Source organism: Penicillium digitatum, chromosome 3, assembly GCF_016767815.1.
Source record: "Penicillium digitatum chromosome 3, complete sequence".
In the NCBI taxonomy this organism is placed as follows: Eukaryota; Fungi; Ascomycota; class Eurotiomycetes; order Eurotiales; family Aspergillaceae; genus Penicillium; species Penicillium digitatum.
Window position 1 is genome coordinate 3,138,750 of NC_089386.1, and position 15,619 is coordinate 3,154,368.

Sequence of the window (15,619 nt, forward strand, 5' to 3'; positions counted from 1 at the left end):
CAAGTAAAGTTAGACGGTGAAATGATGATTCTTTTTGAACATCCCGGTTTCTTTGATGGGATTTATATAGCCGCACATTCCTCGTGTCACATCCAAGGCTCTCCATTCATGCTTTCAATGCCAACCAATTCAAAGAGCTCGCGCTCCTTGTGCTTAACGGTCACCTTAATAATTCCCTTTGCGTTCATTTGGTGTCTTTACTCGTGGAGAAAAACACTCACCTTGGTCTCCAGGCCTATGCCGGAATCTTCCGACATAACCAGCACTGGCAGCTCAGCCTCAAAAGCAGCGACTCCACCGTCATATTCGAATAACGATAATCATCTTAAAAAGTCAGCTGCACTCCTGTATACGCTTCCAGGCAAGATCTGGCATTCCACCAAAGTTGATTATCTATCTGAAAATCAACGGGAATGGACTGGCAGCTGGACAAAGAAAAACCCCTCTTTTCGACAAGAAATGCTGACCGATCGATTGGCAGAAGTATTCGTTCGCGCGCTCTACTTTAAAACTCGACCAGATATCGTCGAAATCAATGAAGCCCTTCCAATCCCAATCCTACCGGGGGATTTGTTCCGTTACTTAGTTATTCTCACCGAAGGCGGAATGTGAGGTGATTTAGATACCTCGTGCGAGAAAGATGTTGCCGAGTGGATACCGTGGAATACCGAAATTAGAATATCGACCTAACTGTCGGATTGGAGTTCGACTTTGAATGGCGAGGACCAGGGACGGAAGTTGCTTCCCAGTTCTGCAATTGGGGGATTTGTTGGACGGAAGTCTTCGCGCAATCTTCAAATCATTGTCGACATTGTCGTCGATAAATTGAAAGGCATTGCTAGAGCAAATGCCGTGGGCATCGAAGAAATTACATTGGAAATGCTTTCGGACGTGGTCGAAGTGACGGGACCTAAGATAATGACGGTGGCGATCATGACGAGTCTTGAACTATTGCTCGGCAGGCCCGTCGATGATCGCGATTATACGCACAACAAACGGCCTGAGTTAGTTGGCGATGTTTTGGTCATGCCTGGAGTCTCTTTCGATGCTCTTCAAAACGGAAACCCGACAGATCAAGGTGATGCTCTTGTGACGCATCATCACGAGGGCTCGTGAAAAAAAGGAAGATTCAGAAGCCAAGGAGCGGAAAAAGCAAAAGCAAGAACAAGAATAGCAGCAAAAATAGCAAGGAGGACTACCACCAGCTGCTGTTGCTGCTGCACCTTGAATGAAGCACAACAAGCGAAGGGCGGCGTGTTTCCTTTTTTCAACAGGATTGGGGATTCAAAGAATGTAACTTGTAGCTATCAGGAGTATGGCTCATTTGAGATGTCGGAAATTTAGGATGGGATACAAAGTGTCAAGTTTTCCCCGTTGGTCATTTTTAACTCCCATCGACGTGTTCTAATCGTCTGTTTCCCAGAGGGACCACTTTAAGGCTAACGCCCGTATTCTGTGTGATGGGACATGTCTAGATACGAGCAGATCACTACAGGTATTGGCAGCCTTGCAAATTCAAGTCTTAGATTTTGAATTGCCAAAGGCACCACTCAAGCCTCACGTTTGACGCAAAAAGGAATAGAAGCACACATGGCGCTCGAACTATGTAGTGGAATTGGGACCTCAGGATATTGCAGATGTTTAATACGCAACAACATAGAAAGAAAAAGAAAAACGCGAGGGCACTCAATCAGAGCTGCAAAATGAAAAGGTGCAGGTTGAGTGAGTTCGGGATTCAAGTAGTTGGAGGCGGAAATTTTCGCCATTATCGACCGCCAAGGAATGACACGTGATCGGCTCTACCCTACAAAGTAACACATCTTGTAGATATAAAAAAAGGCTATGTGGACCATTTAGAAATTGGATCGTGCCGATCTTGGGAGCCGATCGTTTTGCTCACTAGTGGGGCCGGATGTACATGTATACTCCACTTCGACATATGAGACGCTTGATGATGCCAAGGGGAAGAAGCTATCGAGGTAATCGCACGGCGTGTATAAACCTGACCAGCTTTGAAAGGTTCCCAACTGTAAGTACCCGAAGAAGATGCATTTCAAACGCTATTAGAATCAACGGCCTACGATACGCGAGCCCTATCGTTCAGCGATAATCGAAATTTCTCGGATGTCCCAACGCAAGCATGAGTACAGATGAAGGAGATCCACTCAGAAGAACTAAGCATTAAGATGTACAACTCCTCAAGCAGAATCTTCACACTGCGTTGGATATTGAGTTGAATCGAATGCGCGGGTATATACTCGCAGGCATTCGAAAAGAATCCTGCCAAACTCTTCAAAAACAAGCAGAATGTGAGGCGGTCAGAAACCGCCTCGTCGCTTCCCACTTTGTAGAGCTCAAAGTTATTATGTAGGCAGTCGAAGTTGCCCAAGTAGCACGTGGTTTCTATGGATATGAAGTTGTTTCTATCGCCTCCCTCTCTTTCCTTTCTTTCTCCGTAAACAACGCGCCCTACTGTTACACCAACCCCCCCGCTTGTGCACCACCAGGTTTGGTTATTTTTCTCATATCCTTCCCTAGCAATTATAGGAACTGACTTGACAACAGTCAAGATGCGGATTCATCTTCTTCTGGCAGGACTTTTCCTGCTCATGGCAGTTGCCATAGCTAGTACGCCACCAATCGAGATCAAAGCAAGTATCTCTACACTATTTCGGGGAATTTTAATCAGCTGACTAGGTCAATTCACAGGGATCTAAGTTCTTCTATTCCAACAATGGCACACAATTGTGAGTTGATAGACTGTTTTGTGCTGTTTCGGTTGCTAATTGTCCAACTAGTTACATTCGTGGCATTGCCTATCAAGGTACGCACACTAGGAAATGCCGATTATCCCATGGCATTAAACTGACCCTACTGACCCTGTCTAGAGGACTATAATGCCGGTGGTGCCAAAGGCACCGGTCAGTCAAGCGATACTCACTACACTGATCCTCTGGCGGATGTTTCTCACTGTGAACGTGACATCCCATACCTCCAGCAACTGCGGACCAACGTCATCCGGATCTACGCTGTCGACCCTACCATAAACCATGACGCTTGTATGCGGAAACTGGCCGATGCAGGAATTTACGTGATCGCCGATCTCTCTTCTCCTCAGTTGTCGATTGTCTCCAACTCGCCAACTTGGACTGTTGCGCAATACGATCGATATATTGCTGTGGTTGACGCACTGCACCAGTATGACAATGTGATTGGATTCTTTGCCGGGAATGAGGTTGTGAACAAAGTCAACGAGACAATTGGTACAGCATTTGTCAAAGCGGCAGTGCGAGACATGAAAGCATACATCAAAGCGAAGGGATACAGAAAGTCCCTGGGATTTGGTTATGCAACTACCGACCAACCAGATTTTCGCAACGAGCTGTCAGACTATCTCGACTGTGGAGATGAGTCTACCGCCATCGACTTCTTCGGTTACAACATGTACGAGTGGTGTGGAGACAACACATTTCAGGGCTCTGGTTACCAAAACCTCACAGAGCAGTACAAGGACTACCCTGTCCCAATCTTCTTCTCCGAGTATGGATGCAACACGGTCAGGCCTCGCAAGTTTGGTGACATATCCGCGATCTTTGGACCAGACATGGAGAATATCTGGAGTGGCGGCATTGTCTACATGTACTTCGAAAGTACGAATAACTACGGGCTTGTCTCTGTTGATGGAAACTCTGTGAGCACTCAGCCAGACTTCAGCTATTACTCAAAGGCAATTCAGACTGCAACTCCCAGCGGTATCATCAGTGGCAGTTACACTCCGACAAACTCTCCACACCCCTGTCCCACCGTCAATGACATGTGGTTGGCAAAGTCCAGCCCCCTGCCACCATCTCCGAACAAAGACCTGTGTTCATGCATGGTGGATGGCCTCTCGTGTGTAGTCAGTCAATCGCTACATGCAGACCAATATGGCGATTTATTCGGTACCGTTTGTGGAAGCGATAAGAGCGCCTGCAGTGGAATTTCCGAGAATGCAACAACGGGGCAGTACGGTGCCTACAGCTTCTGTGCCAGCAAGGACCAACTCTCCTACGTCTTCGATCGCTACTACCAAGATCAGAAGAAGGACCAGTCGGCGTGCAACTTCAAGGGAGCAGCGTCAATCCAGTCCGCCAAGGATCCTTCCGGAAGTTGCAAGGCACTTGCCAGCCAGGCTGGCACGCCTGGAACGAGTCAGGCCACAGGTGGAAGACCTTCTGCATCCAAAGGAGCAGGTGTTAACCTGGTCGGCTCAGATGGAATTTTCAGTGCAGAGTACTTCATAATCGTCTTAGTAGCGTCCGTGATAGCTCACTTTGTCGTTGACCTTCTCTTTCCGCGGGACTTGTGGCTGCTCGCTCTTACTGAACGCATTCTTCGCAATTGGGCTCGGCACTGATCGCAGATAGTACCCAGAGTCCCACTCATTTGTGACTCCAACAATCGAAACAAGGTTGAAATTTTACTCATTCCAGATAGCTAGGCTGAAATGATGGTGATGGTACCCATTTCCCGGAGGCAGAGCGAATGTAGACGTAGTCGCGATGTCCAATACCTTCATGTAGTCTCCGGTGGACCTTTGCATTTCGTTTTTAAAGAGTGCTGGATAAAGATTCGATTGTCACACATCCATCTTCAGTCCCAAGTGTGGAATTTGAGATCTTTCGCTCTACAAGGGATGGATCGAATCTCGTCGTTGCATGGCCAAATTTTCTATTTGCATCTAGGTTCCCTCTTCAAATTGCCCTCAAAACACTTCTGGAAGCCCTTAATTGGAAATCTTCTCCCCTCACTTTTCTCCCACATCCGTCGTGAGTTGAAACGGGTGGTCAGGAGATAGACGTGCTTAGTAATCAACCTGTCCCCGCCCCATGTGGGGCCTAAGACCGGGGGCGCCTACAATTTTTTTTACCAAAAACTGCAGATCTTCCTCACGCCCACATCCCATCGCATTCTCCTTTTGAAACCCTTTCTCTCGTTTCCGACGTAAAGTCACATACCGCAAAAATGGGCAACGTAAGAAACACATTCCAAGCTACACAGAAGACACCAGACCATTCTGATCTCTTTGTTTGGGCCCCCGCAACGCGCCGTGAACTAACAATATACGACAGGGAGCCAAGGCAAACATGAAGCGCGAGCGCAACGCGAAAGACACCAAGACCGCGAAGTCGCAAATCAAGAGCGTATGTCAACGTCGTCGCCAACGCCTCTATTGTCCCTCCAGTCACTGACCCACATCCGTATCTAGAACGAAAAGGCCATGACCATCCAGTGCCAAGTCTGCCGACAGACTTTCCTCCAGACCACCAAGGCGCCTGCGTACGTATATTCCTCGCTAGTGTTGGATGTACATGGATTTCCTTGCTAACATACTGGCGCGACTATAGCCTCCTCGAGCACGCCTCCAACAAGCACAGCAAGGGTCTTCCCGAGTGCTTCCCCGGTGTCAACGCATAGACAATCAGCCCGGCGGAACCGAAACCGATCTTTTCTTTACGATATCACGGGTTAGCATGGCTTTAGGAGTTTTGATGAAAAGCGACAACATCTAGGAACTGGAGTTGAGAGAGTTGAGACTTTGCGTAGGCGACTAAGGAGGTGTCGGAATGGAGATGTTCATTGGGTGTACATGTAGCGGTGGTGTGAAGGCCCCTTATGATTTAAGACGCAGTTTGACTATGCATGATCTTTTCTCTTCCTCCATACTCATTGGAATTGCCCTGCAGTACTAATAAAAGGGGGTAGAACCTTGCCCAAACATCACTTACACTTGTGGAGGATGTGGACCACCCGGGGAGGGTGAAGAATAGTCGTGGGGGGGGGGGGGTTCAATTTTGGGAAACTACACCTCAGAATCATGTGGATCATCTAGAGCTTGCTGGAATTTAAATTAGCACAGGTGTCGAGTTCAAGATAGTGGGAAGCAGAGAAATCCCGAAAGATAGCAGTAGCTGTTGATTGATTTTTCGACTACGGAGTAGATCACGCGCGAATGAGAAATATCATGGAGATCCACGTGCTAGGGCAATTGACGCAGCAAGTCTTTCTCGAATTTCCACTACTTCGCCATTGCTCTCCAAGTACACCTGCTGGATCACGAAAAGACACACAACATGAGTGAATCTTTACAAGGGGCACCAAGGTCTCAAGAACGGTATCATCGTTAATTGTAATTGGGCTCGTTATAACGAGAGCTAACTATAGTTGGACTTGTCACCAATCGATTGCACTATATCCCTAACCTCACCTGGGGTTCCATTCCCCCTTGACTTTTTTTTCTAGCCCTAATTCAAGATTGCTGCTAAGGCGGGTGACGAAGTGTAAGAGTCGAGAGACTGTCCTTGCTATTCCCACTTTACTAGCATAATCAAAAAACCAATTAACATCCCGTGGGCACCAATGTGCTGACATGGATATGATGCAGACAGAAATATTTGGGCCCTAAAACAGGTAGTTTAACAGATAGATAATCCATCCATTTGATGGTAGTTAATAGCCCGACTTTGCCTTCGGTGAAATGTCATTTGATCATTTCGTTGTGCTTAGCTTTGAGATCTGTAGTGTCATGTCCGCGGCGGTACAATCTAAATGCAGATGATGGCGGAACCGGTACAGCCCTTGTAGAGTGATCAAATCTCCAAACTCAGCCCTATCACGGCCTCAATCTCTCAGCAATGAGGTTCAGAATTTGGATTCGGACAAATGCTGGTCGGAAACAGGCCAAGTGACTTTGTCTGCTATCTCGAACTTCAGTATTCTCGTACTGTGCCAGTGTGGCAGAGATGAGCGGTTAAAAGCATCGACACCTTGCGAACTTGTTGTGATTCGCCCTAGGGCTTTTCTGTGGTCCGTTCTAGCAGATCGACAGTTCGGATATTATTTCAACGGCAGTAAACCAATCAAAAGTGCCTCCATGTAAGCATTTGGGGCGTGATTGTCGGGTCAGGGGTATTTTACTAACAGCCCCTGTTTCCCTAGAAAGACGACGGGGATTAAACTACTTTGCAGGTCCATTCATACTGCATGTGCCCTTCTGGTCCTGTGCCCCATGTAATAATCTGGCTGGAAAATTCTCCAGTCCTTTCGGATCCGGGAATGCGAAAGCCAAGGGCAGTCACGTATCGACCTGGCCTGTCGTGAGCGTTTTCCAGGCAATTCAGATCCCTCTCCGAGACTCTTGTAAGTTGCGAGAACCAAACGCTCCATGGACAGGTAAGAAAATAACCAAATGGGGGTGGACTTATCGAACGGTAAAACCACCATCAACTCTGATATCTGCACCATTGATCATGCCGCTAGAATCCTATGGCAAAAGTCAGAATTGATGAGAGAGTCAGCCAAGCCAAAGGAGTATACCTGACGAAGAAACAGTACCGAATCAGCAACCTCCTCTGGAAGCGCAAATCTGCCCGTCGGGATCATCGCCAAGAAAGGGTCACGGACATTCGCCTCTCCCCAAGCCTTCTTTCCCAGTTCCGTCAATGCCGCAGTCGGAGAAAGGCTTGGGAGCAGAGCGTCAGGCCGTAGAGATTGACTGTCAGATGCATCAGTGTTTCCTCGGGGGGTGCAGTCTCCATGTCGCTGAGAGATACGTATCCGGCTGTGTTGATCAGGAGACTTGGAAAGGCTCTTTTGGACGGAGAAGACGAGGATGGGTCAATTAATTCCTTCTCTAGAGAGTTGAAGGCCGCCTGCACAGAGTCTGGCGAGGTAATGTCACATTCATAGGTGTAAATGTCGTCGAGATTGCCGCTCGCGCCGTACCCCGATTCGAGAAGCTCATCGCGACGTGCGGCTTCGAAAGGTGCGTAGAGAATGGCGAGACGGGCACCTTGCTGTCTGAGCTTTTGGCCTATGCTTGATCCAAGGCCACCTGTGGAGAAGTTAGGTCTCGATACCTCCGGCCTGGTGTTCATCTGGTGTTCCTACCCAAGCCGCCAGGCATGATCGCTAATCTGTGAGCGAATGCCATTTTTTTACGGAGTTCATTTGAATATCGACAGAGCATCAAGGTGGGAGCAGTGTTAAAAAGACATAACTACGGAATTTGAACTTCGAGCTACCCCATTCTCCGCTTGCAAGAGGATCGGCTGAACGCATTCGGGAATGATCGACCCAGCATCCATCACCCCATCTCCACACTTTTGTATCCCTTGGAAATGGAGGGCACAGATGACCATCTTTGCTTGCTTCCACTTTGATGAAGATTAAATGGACTAGGGATCTATCAAAGCCACCAAATGGATACCAACAGTTGTGCTACTCTACATTATCACAAAGCATCAAAAGTTGCTTATCTCCGGCGGGGATTGCGCAGGATTAGCAAGGATTGCTTCGCGTCGCGTGCGTGCAGGTGTCTGTCTACTCAGTCCTTTATGCCGAGCTGAAGAGAATACATTTGGTGGGATCGAATTTCAAGCTCAAAGGCTTGCGTGTCATGCGCTGACGACAACTCAATTAGACAGCCGGATGTCAGCTATCGTCCATCATGTCTCCCATACAGTTGAACAATTTGCGAAGGTTATCTCCCATGAGGCAACGACTAGATCAGTGCTCTGTTGTTGGACAGCGATCATGATGTCGAGGCAACCACTGTGGGAGAGCTTGAAGATAGGTAGGTAGGTAGGTAGATTTAATTAACGTCCGGCAGGGAGCAAGCTTTCGCTTGCGACCTGCAATGCTATGGTTTCTATTATACAAAGATCTTTCTCCACAGATTGCAGTTCATGCATTCGTAAATGCGAGGGCTGAGTAGCCAGTTGGTGACGGCTGTCTCCGACGTGTGAGCCGGCCATCATGGGGGTGAGGGTCCCGGGGGGTCCAGGTGTGTGATTGGCGGGTGCCAAAAGACTTTGTTGAGGAAACAAATGAGTGAGTTACCTCGTGCAGACCCACGGGAGAGCTTGAAGAGGCGGTGCGAGGATGCTAAAGACTGATCTCGGCCGCACTTGGTGCCCGCTACATGTATGCCTTCTTTTGGCCTGAAGAATAGGTCATCTGATGCTACAGCGATGATACTCTACGTCCCTAATCACATCTACGAGTCTACAAGCGGTTTGCTAATCCAGCCCCACACGGCACCGAACTAACAATCAAGGAAGTCCGGTAGAGAGGTGGACAGCCACATAAACTGGACAGCGACCCTCGGACCTCCTGCGACTGAGGCTCATTCAGTGGAGGTCAATCTCCGCTGGTGCTCTGAGACGACATTGTGGTGGGTGATGACAGGAACGGTTCATCATAGACAACACTTCACGTGTGGCTTGGGGGCAACGGAAATTAAGCCCAGCCCAACATAGGAATGGTTGAGCACCGAGCCTGTCGGTAGCAAACCGCGGATCTACACCCCGAAAGGGGCAGTCAGCAGCATCTGCCTTGAGATAGGATCTTCAAGGCATGACGCCAAGAGGGAGAGAATAGGAGTGAAGCATGCATGTCCTTTCGCTGGTATTGTCCAGATCAAGTTTTAACGGTAATTTCTCAGAACGAGACTCGCGCCTTCGGAAGACCAAAAGCGCAAGACCTCGAACACCCGTCATGCGTGCAGCAGGAAATACACTTACCAAAACCACCCTTACATGGATGTCAGATCATCCCTCTTTATGTCCCCCATCCCATAGTCGCGATGACTACTACGAAAAAGAAGCTGTTGTGAAACTGCTCCCTGGTTCAAACAGCAGTCGTACCGGCCGAGGCACCCGTCTTCTCCTCATGTCCAAGAGAGTGCCCTGTCTCGGCAACTGAGTCGGCAATTTTAAGATGCTCAAACCAGACGCCGTTGGACTTCCGCCACCACTCGGCAATCGCGATGGTAGTCACACCGCCCATAATCACAATCGCATAGTTGAACAAGCTGGAATTCTTGTTAATTGCACTATCCGAGTAGGCCGGGGCGCAAAGAACAGCGAAAGCAAACCCGTTCCATAAGAACGTAATAACAGCGGCGACCACGCCAAATCGGCCCATATCCCAAAAGCCTGGGCGAAAGGATGTACGCGTGATGAACGCGCGGCCCATTCCAACTAGACCGTATGCTGCAAGGGAACCCGCAGCCGAGGTAGAAACCAAGGTGGAGAAAGCCACTTGCGACGCGAGCTGAGTGCAGAGGAGAAGCGCGGCAATGGAGGAAATGAAGATGACAGCGTTTTGAGGCTGTTTTGACTCCGACACACGCGACAGCACGTTGCTGAATGGGAACACGCCATCGCGCGCTACGGCGAACACAAGTCGGGATACAGCAACCAAGGAGATCGAAGTGTTAAGAATTGCTCCGATCATCGAGATAATGGTCATCACAACGTGGGCATGAGGACCAAGCGCCATCGCGTACATGTTGATGAACGGCTGGGGTGCGCTAGTGTTGTAAAACGTCTCAATCGGAGGCATGCAGAAGAGAAACAAGATAATGATCGGGAAGCCGCACAGCGCAGACGCACCGGTTGCCCAGAAGATACCATTCGCGGCGGCTCTCTTGGCCGATACGGTTTCTTCTGCGACATGGCCTGAAGCATCCTGTCCCACGAGACAACTGGCGACCATGTACCAAGACAGAACCCAGTTCAGCCCGGGACTGGTCTCCCCGCCATTGTATGTAGACGTAAACACGTATTTGGCTGACTGGAAGCCGTACGTCTTGGAGACGCCGATGGGAAGCCAGATAAAGTTGAGCAGCATATCGATCATAATAACCGTCACACCCGCTCGAAACACCCAGGAGTACATGCGCGGAGGCAGGAAATTCAGCATTGTAGCTATGGCCAAGAAAAGAAGTGAGATGGCCCATGCCACGGCACGCGCTCGGACGTCGGCGGTCTTGTATGGGAAGCTCGTCTTCGGGTTAAACACGACGATATCGGAAATCAGGCAGTTGGCGACGCCGAACGAATCACTCGCGAGGAAGGCGGTCCATGCAACCAATGTCCATGCGGCAACGAGGAAGGAAATGAAGCGGCCGACTTTTCCGCCTCCCCAGGATCTGAAGGCCCAGTAGTAAATTGACCCCGCAGCTGGATAGCTTGAACAAGCTTCAGCGAGACAAGCGGCCGTGATGACCGAGAGTATGCTACCGGAGACCCAGGAGCTCCAGCTGAGAGGGTTGTTAGCGATGTGATCATTGCGAAATTGTGCGGGGAACCGCCGGCGGGAAACGCAGAACATACATAGCGGCCGGCCCGCCTCCACTGAGGGCGATGTAGAAAAGCACACGGATTCCTCCGACGCAATTCAAGGCCGAGAAGGAGCAGGCGAAATTATCGAACGAGCCCCATCCTCGAGCCAAGACAGAGCGATAGCCAAGCTTTAGGAGTTCACGATCATCTTCATTAGTCACGGAAACTCCACCGGAGTTCTGGTGAGATTCGCTGGTCCGGACATCTTGCGGGGAGTTGATTACATCGAGTGCAACAACAGGTAAGGTCATGATGGTTGCTCTTTTTTAATCTGTTGTTTGAGAAGCTTGCCACTTAACAATTTCTTTTTTTTTTTTGTTTTTAACAAAAAGAAAAAAAAGAAGTTGGGCTAAAATAACTTTTTTTTTCCATGACGACATCACGTGGGCCGATCAATTGCTTGAATGGACCCCGACACCGGGGCTTTATCTAGAGGATCTTCTGAGTCACTGTTTTTTTTTTTTTTTTTTTTTCAAGCAACATTGACAGAACCATCAAGAATTGGCTAAAAATTACAATTTCGTACCGAGTTTTTCATACAGAGGAATAAATTTATCAATTGATAGCACAACATATTAACTATTGCATGTCAGCTTACGGAGTATTGTTCCCAGGTAAAGTGGCGGGGTCAATTGACAGCGTGTCGGTTACCCCGTGCTACCTGAGTTCTGCATTTTCTGACTTTGGTGGACTTGACCGCCAATTGATCGAGAGAAATCTGGATTTAGGTACAACATGTGCGTACAATGCACAAGACCCTTACTGGAAAAAAAGTAGGAGAAGATACAAAAATAATTGGAAATCGTTAGAGGCCTTATCGGTGTCTTAATGGCGTGATCATCCATAGGCGGACCGATCACGGAGATCATGGGGTATGGATACTGGATGAGAACCGAACATAACAGTAAATTACACAAAATCCAACCGGATCCACTTCGAAACATTGGATTCTTAGTAAACTTGAGTACACACAGGTATTGTATTAAGTATCATACCGTACTGATGCCCCCTCTAACTTGCGTGTGGATTAAGGCTCCATTGGGATTAGCGTATCTTTCCTCGCCCTCCATATTTCTTTCAACATTTCCCAAACCTTTTCCCTTCTCTTTTTTCATTCTCTCTCTCAAAGGCATCGGATTTGTGAAAATTCTATCCTTGAGAACCGTTTCTTCTTTTCCCCTTTCCGCACACATATCAGAATGGTTCAATCGTAAGTTGGCCCGACTGCTCTCAACAGTTGCCGAGACAATTGCTGATATTCTGGATAGATCTATTCTGGGTTTCCCCCGCATGGGAAGACTCCGTGACCTCAAGAAGGCCACCGAGGCTTACTGGGCTGACAAGATCTCCCGCGATGAGCTCCTCGCCGAGGGCAAGCGTCTTCGTCTGGAGCACTGGAAGATCCAGAAGGATGCTGGTGTCGATGTTATTCCCAGCAACGACTTCGCCTTCTACGATCAGGTCCTTGACCACCACCAACTCTTCGGAACCATTCCCGAGCGTTACTCCAAGTACAAGCTCAACCCTCTCGATGAGTACTTCGCCATGGGCCGTGGTCTCCAGAAGGAGGGCATTGATGTTCCCAGTCTGGTAGGTGCAAATCAACACAATATACCGGTCCGAATTCAGTATATACTGACTCAATCTACAGGAAATGGTCAAGTGGTTCGACTCGAACTACCACTACGTGAAGCCCACTCTCCAGGACAACCAGGAGTTCAAGCTCGCTGCTGAACCCAAGCCCCTTGTTGAGTTCCTGGAGGCCAAGGCTGCTGGCATTACCACCCGTCCCGTCCTCCTCGGTCCCGTCTCCTTCTTGACTCTCGGAAAGGCTGACCGTGGCCAGAGCGTTGACCCCATCACTCTGATTGAAAAGCTCCTTCCTCTCTACGTTGAGCTTCTGTCCAAGCTCAAGGCTGCTGGTGTCGAGGATGTCCAGATTGATGAACCCGTTCTGGTCTTTGACCTTGCCGAGAAGTCCAAGGCTGCCTTCAAGCCCGTCTACGAGAAGCTCGGCGCCCTCGGTGCTCAGGCTCCCCGCATCACCTTCGCCACATACTTCGGTGACATTGTCCACAACATTGACGTCCTCGCCGACCTCCAGAACCTCCACTCTATCCACGTCGACTTGGTCCGCAACCCCGAGCAGCTCGACACCGTCGTCGCCGCTCTCGGCCCCAAGCAGATTCTCTCTGCCGGTGTTGTCGACGGACGTAACATCTGGAAGACCAACTTCAAGGCCGCCATTGAGAAGGTCGAAAAGGCTATCCAGAAGCTCGGCAAGGACCGCGTCATTGTTGCCACCTCCAGCTCTCTCCTTCATGTCCCCCACACTCTCGCCAGCGAGAAGACCCTTGATGCTGAGGTCCGCGACTGGTTCTCCTTCGCTGTTGAAAAGGCCACCGAGGTTGTCGTGATCGCCAAGGCTGTCACCGAGGGCCCCGCAGCTGTCCGTGAGCAGCTCGAGGCAAACGCCAAGTCTGTTCAGGCTCGCGCCTCCTCTGCCCGCACCAACGACCCTGCTGTCAAGGCCCGCCAGGCCGCTGTGACCCCTGAGATGCACAACCGCAAGTCTGCTTTCCCTGAGCGTTACGCCGAGCAGACCAAGACACTCAAGCTCCCTCTTTTCCCTACCACCACCATTGGTTCCTTCCCCCAGACCAAGGAGATCCGCATCCAGCGCAACAAGTTCACCAAGGGCGAGATTACTCCTGAGGAGTACGAGAAATTCATCGAAAAGGAGATCCAGGAGGTCGTCAAGATCCAGGAGGAGCTCGATCTCGATGTCTTTGTCCACGGTGAGCCCGAGCGTAACGACATGGTGCAGTACTTCGGTGAGCGCCTCACTGGTTACGTTTTCACCACCCACGCCTGGGTTCAGTCCTACGGATCCCGCTGCGTGCGTCCCCCCATAATTGTCGGTGACATCTCTCGTCCCGCTCCTATGACCGTGAAGGAGTCGAAGTACGCTGCTTCCATCTCCCCCAAGCCCATGAAGGGTATGCTCACTGGGCCTATCACTTGTCTCCGGTGGTCTTTCCCTCGTGACGATGTCCACCAGTCCGTCCAGGCTCAGCAGCTCGCTCTCGCTCTCCGCGACGAGGTTGTTGACCTTGAGGCCGCTGGCATTGCTGTGATCCAGGTCGACGAGCCTGCTCTCCGTGAGGGTCTTCCCCTCCGCGCCGGTGAGGCCCGTGTTGCCTACCTCAAGTGGGCTGTTGATTCCTTCAAGCTGTCTACCGCTGGTGTCAGCAATGGCACTCAGATCCACTCCCACTTCTGTTACTCTGAGTTCCAGGACTTCTTCCACGCCATCGCCGCTCTCGATGCCGATGTCCTGTCCATCGAGAACAGCAAGTCTGACGCCAAGCTCCTCAAGGTCTTCATTGACGAGGCCTACCCTCGCCACATTGGCCCTGGCGTTTACGACATCCACTCCCCTCGCATCCCCACCGAGCAGGAGATCAAGGACCGTATTGAGGAGATGCTGGCATACCTGACTCCATCGCAGACATGGTTAAACCCTGACTGGTTTGTTATCCTGGCGCAAAATCCCATTAAATCTGCTTTTTGATGCTAATACATTTCTCTTAACAGTGGACTGAAGACTCGTGGCTGGCCTGAGACCAAGGCGGCTCTCATTGCGGTAAGAGAACGCAATTTCCTGGAAAAATGACGTGCAAAATGCTGATCAAACACAAACAGATGGTCAACGCTGCCAAGTACTTCCGCCAGAAGTACGCGCAGTAAATGTTTTCGATTAACCAATAATTTAATGAGGAGGCGACAATCAACCTGTCGTCTCGGTACTGGGGAGTTTTCTTTATTGATGAGTTACGACGATGATACCAAAAGTTCAACATATGGGTTTCAACGGGTTTTCTAGAGGATACTAAAAGCGGGCCTGGAGTTTCAACATGACTGACGATTTTAAAACCAGCACTGGCTGGCACTATGACCTACTTTCGTTGTGATGTTCGGTTGGTGCTGGTTTTACTTACCATTTCAACATTGTGTGGTTTTCCACACACAGCAAGCTCTACAACCTTGCTTGGTCAGATTCGCATTGTCGAATTTGACCTGCTGTCTCTATCATCGTGTAGAGTCAGCTGTCAATATTACAATTTACAATAATCTGTGTCTCGTGTAGTTTTGCTATGCCTCGGAGAAGCTACACGGCTTCTCTTCCGGTGTACAAGTCTCCAATCAAACTAGACTAAACTTTGGTGAATTTTTGGACTTAAGAATTTACCTTTTGTTCCCATATACGTCTGAATGAATGAAGCAGTATGTTGTATGTTGCGGTACAAAACGCTTTGAGGCTGCTTTTAAAAAATTGCCGGCTTTTGGCCTACTATAACATATAACACTGTAGATGCAATCCTGAGCTAATAGGTTCCTACAATATTTGTAAATGAAGTAGCCCTGCACCCTCATTGACCCATGTAACA

At 49.5% G+C, this 15,619-nt stretch overlaps 5 protein-coding genes across 5 annotated transcripts; 3 read left to right on the forward strand and 2 right to left on the reverse strand.

Annotated features, from left to right (window-relative positions):
• Window positions 1-2,570: 2,570 nt before the first annotated feature.
• Window positions 2,571-4,396, forward strand: Pdw03_8664 (1,3-beta-glucanosyltransferase Gel3; the record flags this gene model as incomplete). The annotated part of the gene is made up of 4 exons (XM_066102031.1): window positions 2,571-2,615; window positions 2,710-2,747; window positions 2,799-2,824; window positions 2,889-4,396. 4 exons carry the CDS (start codon window positions 2,571-2,573, stop codon window positions 4,394-4,396), a joined length of 1,617 nt encoding a protein of 538 aa, XP_065957114.1.
• A 608-nt stretch (window positions 4,397-5,004) lies between these two features.
• Window positions 5,005-5,457, forward strand: Pdw03_8665 (Uncharacterized protein family SERF; the record flags this gene model as incomplete). Its single annotated transcript, XM_014682386.1, has 4 exons — window positions 5,005-5,013; window positions 5,112-5,183; window positions 5,249-5,319; window positions 5,388-5,457. 4 exons carry the CDS (start codon window positions 5,005-5,007, stop codon window positions 5,455-5,457), a joined length of 222 nt encoding a protein of 73 aa, XP_014537872.1.
• Window positions 5,458-7,478: 2,021 nt separating this feature from the next.
• Pdw03_8666 (Short-chain dehydrogenase/reductase, putative) lies at window positions 7,479-7,945 on the reverse strand (the record flags this gene model as incomplete). The annotated part of the gene is made up of 2 exons (XM_014682387.1): window positions 7,479-7,873; window positions 7,930-7,945. 2 exons carry the CDS (start codon window positions 7,943-7,945, stop codon window positions 7,479-7,481), a joined length of 411 nt encoding a protein of 136 aa, XP_014537873.1.
• A 1,724-nt stretch (window positions 7,946-9,669) lies between these two features.
• On the reverse strand, window positions 9,670-11,419 carry Pdw03_8667 (Amino acid permease; the record flags this gene model as incomplete). Its single annotated transcript, XM_014682388.1, has 2 exons — window positions 9,670-11,086; window positions 11,160-11,419. 2 exons carry the CDS (start codon window positions 11,417-11,419, stop codon window positions 9,670-9,672), a joined length of 1,677 nt encoding a protein of 558 aa, XP_014537874.1.
• Window positions 11,420-12,367: 948 nt separating this feature from the next.
• Pdw03_8668 (Cobalamin-independent methionine synthase MetH/D) lies at window positions 12,368-14,918 on the forward strand (the record flags this gene model as incomplete). The annotated part of the gene is made up of 5 exons (XM_014682389.1): window positions 12,368-12,378; window positions 12,437-12,758; window positions 12,820-14,699; window positions 14,766-14,814; window positions 14,874-14,918. The coding sequence occupies 5 exons, from the start codon at window positions 12,368-12,370 to the stop codon at window positions 14,916-14,918; spliced, it is 2,307 nt and encodes a 768-aa protein (XP_014537875.1).
• Window positions 14,919-15,619: the final 701 nt, after the last annotated feature.